The 8,055-nt window shown below is 40.5% G+C and overlaps 1 protein-coding gene across 1 annotated transcript; it reads right to left on the reverse strand.

The window, feature by feature from the left end:
• Positions 1–220: 220 nt before the first annotated feature.
• On the reverse strand, positions 221–1,180 carry LOC123948710 (olfactory receptor 56A3-like). The gene has a single exon (XM_046015878.1). It carries the CDS (start codon positions 1,178–1,180, stop codon positions 221–223), a length of 960 nt encoding a protein of 319 aa, XP_045871834.1.
• Between the last annotated feature and the right edge of the window lie 6,875 nt (positions 1,181–8,055).

Here is an 8,055-nt window from a genome sequence, read left to right on the forward strand (position 1 = left end):
ATCTATATCCTTAGTCACATCCTGAAAATGATGGAAGGTGAAAGGTGTGATATATGATACATCACATATGTGATATGTGATAGGTAAGAGGGAAACCATGCAGTTCATATCTTCAGGCATGTCTAGAGAGAAAATTAGGACTGTATTTTTTTCTCCAAGTTCCTGCCTTTCAAATGTAATTAGAGCATTCATGGTTGAGAAAAGTCAAGCTAGAACACAATTAGTTACTGCTCTTTCCCACTCTCCTCAGTAATTTCCTGATCCCCTCTTTAATCTCCTGGGTTCGTACCCCATAGACAATGGGGTTGAGAGCTGCAGGAATTACATGGTGTAGGACATTTAGTAAGATGGGGATATCAGGGGAAATTTTTTTCTTGGCAATATGGGTAAAAACAAAAACCAGAAGAATGGTGCTGAAGAAAAGGATGAGAATGAAGTGAGAGCCACATGTGCTCAGAGCTTTGGTAGCTGCCCCTTTTGCCTTGAGTCTAAGAACGGTTCTTAGAATGAAGGTATAGGAGAGGAAGATGAGGATGAGATCAGAGCCCAGAAGAGTCCAGGCCACAATTAACTGGTATATTTTGTTAAGGAAAACGTTATCACAGGAGAGCTTGGACACAGAGAGGTTGGCACAGATACAGTTCTCAATTATATGTTTTCCACAATAATGGAGCCGGGCAGAGAGGATAGGAATGAACATAGTAAGAAATGCATTCCTGGCCAAAATAAAAATAGCAGCCTTGGCTACAAATTGGTCAGTGATGATGGATGGGTACCTTAGAGGGTGGCAGATGGCCATATAGCGGTCATAGGCCATGATCATGAATGTGCAGGACTCCATGGCAAGGAACCAATTCATGATGTACATCTGGAGGAAGCAGGCATAGAAGCTGATGGACTTGAGGTCAAACCAAAAGATGGCCAGGACCTTGGGGATGACAGTGAGACAGAGCACCATGTCCAGTAGAGAGAGCAGGCTGAGTAGGTAGTACATAGGCTGGTGTAGAGAGACCTCCAGCCAGATGGTGATTAGGAGAATAGTATTAGCCCCCATGGCCAAGAGGAAGAGGAGGCTGAGGGGCAGGGACAACCAGAACTTCCAGCTGGGGGACTTGACAAAACAATTCAGGAGGAAGTTTGAAACCTCAGCGGAGATGATGTCATTTGGATGTGCTGTCATCTTTTGTCTTTTTTTTTTTTTCCCTTTTTATTAATTTTTTCAGCGTAACAGTATTCATTCTTTTTGCACAACACCCAGTGCTCCATGCAAAACGTGCCCCCCCATCACCCACCACCTGTTCCCCCAACCTCCCACCCCTGACCCTTCAAAACCCTCAGGTTGTTTTTCAGAGTCCATAGTCTCTTATGGTTCGCCTCCCCTCCCCAATGTCCATAGCCCGCTCCCCCTCTCCCAATCCCACCTCCCCCCAGCAACCCCCAGTTTGTTTTGTGAGATTAAGAGTCATTTATGGTTTGTCTCCCTCCCAATCCCATCTTGTTTCATTTATTCTTCTCCTATCCCTCTACCCCCCCCCCCCCATGTTGCTTCTCCATGTCCTCATATCAGGGAGATCATATGATAGTTGTCTTTCTCCGATTGACTTATTTCACTAAGCATGATACGCTCTAGTTCCATCCACGTCGTCGCAAATGGCAAGATTTCATTTCTTTTGATGGCTGCATAGTATTCCATTGTGTATATATACCACATCTTCTTGATCCATTCATCTGTTGATGGACATCTAGGTTCTTTCCATAGTCTGGCTATTGTAGACATTGCTGCTATAAACATTCGGGTACACGTGCCCCTTCGGATCACTATGTTTGTATCTTTAGGGTAAATACCCAGTAGTGCAATTGCTGGGTCATAGGGTAGTTCTATTTTCAACATTTTGAGGAACCTCCATGCTGTTTTCCAGAGTGGTTGCACCAGCTTGCATTCCCACCAAGAGTGGAGGAGGGTTCCCCTTTCTCCACATCCTCTCCAGCATCTGTCATTTCCTGACTTGTTAATTTTAGCCATTCTGACGGGTGTGAGGTGATATCTCATTGTGGTTTTGATTTGTATTTCCCTGATGCCGAGTGACGTGGAGCACTTTTTCATGTGTCTGTTGGCCATCTGGATGTCTTCTTTGCAGAAATGTCTGTTCATGTCCTCTGCCCATTTCTTGATTGGATTGTTTGTTCTTTGGGTGTTGAGTTTGCTAAGTTCCTTATAGATTTTGGATACTAGCCCTTTATCTGATATGTCGTTTGCAAATATCTTCTCCCATTCTGTCAGCTGTCTTTTGGTTTTGTTAACTGTTTCCTTTGCTGTGCAAAAGCTTTTGATCTTGATGAAATCCCAATAGTTCATTTTCGCCCTTGCTTCCCTTGCCTTTGCCGTTGTTCCTAGGAAGATGTTGCTGCGGCTGAGGTCGAAGAGGTTGCTGCCTGCATTCTCCTCAAGGATTTTGATGGATTCCTTTCTCACATTGAGGTCCTTCATCCATTTGGAGTCTATTTTCGTGTGTGGTGTAAGGAAGTGGTCCAATTTCATTTTTCTGCATGTGGCTGTCCAATTTTCCCAGCACCATTTATTGAAGAGGCTGTCTTTTTTCCATTGGACATTCTTTCCTGCTTTGTCGAAGATTAGTTGACCATAGAGTTGAGGGTCGATTTCTGGGCTCTCTATTCTGTTCCACTGGTCTATGTGTCTGTTTTTGTGCCAGTACCATGCTGTCTTGATGATGACAGCTTTGTAATAGAGCTTGAAGTCCGGAATTGTGATGCCACCAACTTTGGCTTTGTTCTTCAACATTCCTTTGGCTATTCGAGGTCTTTTCTGGTTCCATATAAATTTGAGGATTATTTGTTCCATTTCTTTGAAAAAAATGGATGGTATTTTGATAGGGATTGCATTAAATGTGTAGATTGCTTTAGGTAGCATGGACATTTTCACAATATTTATTCTTCCAATCCAGGAGCATGGAACATTTTTCCATTTTTTTGTGTCTTCCTCAATTTCTTTCATGAGTACTTTATAATTTTCTGTGTATAGATTCTTAGTCTCTTTGGTTAGGTTTATTCCTAGGTATCTTATAGTTTTGGGTACAATTGTGAATGGGATTGACTCCTTAATTTCTCTTTCTTCAGTCTTGTTGTTGGTGTACAGAAATGCAACTGATTTCTGTGCATTGATTTTATATCCTGACACTTTACTGAATTCCTGTACAAGTTCTAGCAGTTTTGGAGTGGAGTCTTTTGGGTTTTCCACATATAGTATCATATCATCTGCGAAGAGTGATAGTTTGACTTCTTCTTTACCAATTTGGATGCCTTTAATTTCTTTTTGTTGTCTGATTGCTGAGGCTAGGACTTCTAATACTATGTTGAATAGCAGTGGTGATAATGGACATCCCTGCCGTGTTCCTGCAGTCCTGAGAGGAAAATATATAGCGGTACAAGCCTTTCTCAAGAAACAAGAAAGGTCTCAAGTACACAACCTAACCCTACGCGTAAAGGAGCTGGAGAAAGAACAAGAAAGAAACCCTAAACCCAGCAGGAGAAGAGAAATCATAAAGATCAGAGCAGAAATCAATGAAATAGAAACCAAAAAAACAATAGAAAAAATCAATGAAACTAGGAGCTGGTTCTTTGAAAGAATCAATAGGATTGATAAACCCCTGGCCAGACTCATCAAAAAGAAAAGAGAAAGGACCCAAATAAATAAAATCATGAATGAAAGAGGAGAGATCACAACTAACACCAAAGAAATACAGACAATTATAAGAACATACTATGAGCAACTCTACGCCAACAAATTGGACAATCTGGAAGAAATGGATGCATTTCTACAGACATATAAACTACCACAACTGAACCAGGAAGAAATAGAAAACCTGAACAGGCCCATAACCAGTAAGGAGATTGAAACAGTCATCAAAAATCTCCAAACAAACAAAAGCCCAGGGCCAGACGGCTTCCCAGGGGAATTCTACCAAACATTTAAAGAAGAACTCATTCCTATTCTCCTGAAACTGTTCCAAAAAATAGAAATGGAAGGAAAACTTCCAAACTCATTCTATAAGGCCAGCATCACCTTGATCCCAAAACCAGACAAGGATCCCACCAAAAAAGAGAACTACAGACCAATATCCTTGATGAACACAGACGCAAAAATTCTCGCCAAAATACTAGCCAATAGGATTCAACAGTACATTAAAAGGATTATTCACCACGATCAAGTGGGATTTATTCCAGGGCTGCAGGGTTGGTTCAACATCCGCAAATCAATCAATGTGATAGAACACATTAATAAAAGAAAGAACAAGAACCATATGATACTCTCAATAGATGCTGAAAAAGCATTTGACAAAGTACAGCATCCCTTCCTGATCAAAACTCTTCAAAGTGTAGGGATAGAGGGCACATACCTCAATATTATCAAAGCCATCTATGAAAAACCCACCGCAAATATCATTCTCAATGGAGAAAAACTGAAAGCTTTTCCATCTTTTGTCTTTTTAGTGATCTGTAAAATTAAGGTAAAAATTAGCTACTGACTCAGGGCCCATGAATTTACAATAATTTCCTTCACCTACGTGAAACTCATGATTCATAGCAGGTTGTCCAGAGCCATGTGAGTTCTTCTGTATATTCTTTGTGACATGGTATTAGGACATTTCTATCACTTTAAGCAGTATAGAGGACTGGGGAAATATGGCTTGTTTATACAGGTTTTATTACTTTAAGGTTTATTTTTAAATGAATTGTTATTTCTTTTTTTAAAGTTTTTATTTATTTATTTGAGAGAGAGAGAGAGCATGAGAGGGGAGAAGGTCAGAGGGAGAAGGAGACTCCCCGTGGAGCTGGAGTTCCATGCAGGATTTGATCCTGGGACTCTGGGGTCATGACCTGACCCGAAGGCATTGACTTAACCAACTGAGCCACCTAGGTGCCCCTGAATTGTTATTTCGTAACAGAAACTAAAGAGAAGGAATTACTCAGTAAACTATTTTTTGACAGTTTTGTTCCCAAATTTGCATGTGTAAGTTTATTCCTTTTTTTTTTTGATGATGATATAGACTACCATATGACAATTTAACTATAGAAATATGCCCAGATAAGTAACAGAGCCTGGAACAAACAGGGACTCAAATCCATGTCTCTAGTTCTCTGTGCCACATCCATTCTGAGTTTCTGACTGCAGTTTGCCTTCAGTATAGACCTAAAAGATGATACCCTGGTAATAAAGTTAGTTAGTCTTCATGACATCTAAGCAGTCATTTAATGAGGGAGGTGTGGATCCTGACAAATAATCCTATTTCCTCCCTCTCTACATCTTTGTATTTGTAGGATTCTTTTTTTTTTAAGATTTTACTTATTTATTTGAAAGAGAGAGAGTGGCATCACAAGTAGGCAGAGCATCAGGGAGAGAGAGAGAGGGGGAAGCAGGCTCCCCGCTGAGCAGAAAGCCCCATGCGGGACTCGATCCCAGGACCCTGAGATCATGCCCCAAGCCAAAGGCAGAAGCTCAACCCACTGAGCCACCCAGGCGGCCCCATATTTGTAGGATTCTTAACTTTGGGAAGAAATAACCTTAAGAGGAGAAGGATCAGTTCCACACAGCTATGTGAGATCCGTACCTGCCATTAGACAAGGTGAAAATTTGATTGTTCTGCTTATAGTAGTGTGAGGGTGATGAAGACTTATCTTTAAAGTTTTTGCATCCTTTTTATATTTTATTTTTCCATCTTCAATTTAACAATCCAGGTACACATTCCCCTGCTACCGGGCACAGTTTAATGTTGCCAGGTTCTCTTATCACTTAACCTCCTCCCCTGGCATTCATGTTAGGTAACATTGACAAAGAAACTGTCCTTCCTCTCAGGAGGTAAAAGTAAAACCACTTAGGGGACAATCAGTAATAGTGAGAACAGATGACAGGATCTTGCACAAACTATGAGGAGAGTGTAGGGTTGGCTGAGCCACTCTGATGTGGGATTTTGGCTGGTGAAAAAGGAATTGTAAATGAAGTGTGTTGGTCCTCTCCTTTACACGAAGTGTGAAGGATTCTAAGGTTCTTGTCTCCCTGAATTGTAAAAGAAAGTTGAAAGAAGGCTGTAGGTTAAACAAAGGTAAGGGTCAAGTCCTTCTGGAGTCCTTCAAATCATGCAGCCCATTGTAGATAAATCTGTGTACATGCACCAAGGCCTCTGTTTAAGTGTTATTTTCTGGATATAGAAACACTTTTTCATTAGGAATTTAAGTACTTCCCTCTTTATCACTCTTTGGATTCATTATATAACATAATTGTATATTAGTTTGGGAAATTTTTCCATTTCCTGTAATTATACTCAAATATGCTAGGGTTTTATCCCATTGAATTTTTGGCATCCAATAAGATATGTTATAATATCACATTACCAACAAGGGAATTTTTATCTCCCAATCTTGTCCACCCATACTGTATCACACTGATCTTACTACTTCTACAGTGGGTTGGGTTGGAGTAATTTCTAGGATTCCTCTGAATCTCATGAATAATTGTATGATAATTTGTGTACCCCACCAATCTTATAAAAATAAAACAAACCACACCCATGATACAGTGAATTTTTTTGACCATGGGATTTGATGGAGGAGAGATAGTATTGGAGTGGGGTTAGGGTGGTGAAAAAGGGGGTTTTACTAAAACTGTGAACCCAGATCTTAATGATATTTTATACCTTTGGGAACACTTTTTTTCTCCTTGCAGGGGTTCAAATAGTATTTTTGTTTCTAGGTAAGGTTTTTCTCTTCCCAACTTCTCTTTCAGTCCTGCTCAGCTGGCTCCTGTTAGGTTCTCCCCATGAGAGAGATCCTGCTAGTGTCTGGGGCTTACTCTCAGAGGAGGGAGGACTGGCATTCCCTTCCAGGGCTCCTCTCTTCACTCCTGATCCTCTGCCTCCCCAGGCAAAGGTTTGTGCAGCTGACGTCTGCCAGACATGGCTCCCATCTGATAGGAGAGATTTAGATGGCCTTCCAATTCTCGTGTTCTTGCAGATAAAATACATTGGTAGTGACTTTGGTAAATTTGGGATGAATTTAAAACATATTTCATTTGTGACTGAAAGCACTCTGCAATTGGTAGGGTAAGTTGACCTTTTTTTTTTTCTTTAAAGATTTTACTTATTAACTCATGAGAGACAGAAGCAGAGGCAGGGGGAGAATCAGGTTCTCTGCTTAGTATGGATCCCGATGCAGGACTTGATCCCAGAAGCCCAGGATCATGACTTGAGCTGTACGTAGGTGTTTAACAAACTGAACCACCCAGATGCCCCTTACATTGACCATTTTAACATTTTATCTTTTGAAATGGGCCAATTGAGATTCAGTGGTACTATATTTCTACTCTTTAATTATTGGGGTCTGATGAAATAAAATTTAGATCCAGAGCCAGTGAATATATGAATATATCTGCATCCTCTGTTACCATAATGATGTGGCCATGCATATCTTAGATGTCATTTTATATTATACATTTTTAGGTTTCTCTCTTTTCCTTCACAACTCCCCTCCCTTGCCACCACACACATACAGTCTTTGGGCAGTTTTCCTAAAATCTGGAATTTGTCTTTTTACTACATTTACCACTCTGACTCCTGCTTCCACTTATCAAAGTCCAATGTTCTTCTTTCTTTCCCTTTATTTTGTGTATCTAACTATTGTTTTCCCTCTAGGGAGCAACCCAGTCAGGGTTCAATTAATATTCTAAAACAATTTCCACAGGCATATTCTCTGTTTTGTTTTTCTGTCACAAAGCTGTATACCCTCCATTCCCTAAGTCAGCATCTTGTCTATTCTTTGTCTTGATTGAGTGTCTTACAAAGACTGGGAGACACTGAACATGCAGTAGGTCATGAAGATTAAAACCCAGAGAAAAATGACATCCGGTTTTGAGTCAGTGACCAAAGAACCTTCTGTATATCCTGGGCAACATGTTCATTCAACTCTGTCTTTTCCTCTCTCATTCTTTTTGAATACTTTCACTTGTATGTTTGCGGCATAAACTGATAGTACCTGCCCAACTCA

Source organism: Meles meles, chromosome 8, assembly GCF_922984935.1.
Source record: "Meles meles chromosome 8, mMelMel3.1 paternal haplotype, whole genome shotgun sequence".
Taxonomy (NCBI): Eukaryota; Metazoa; Chordata; class Mammalia; order Carnivora; family Mustelidae; genus Meles; species Meles meles.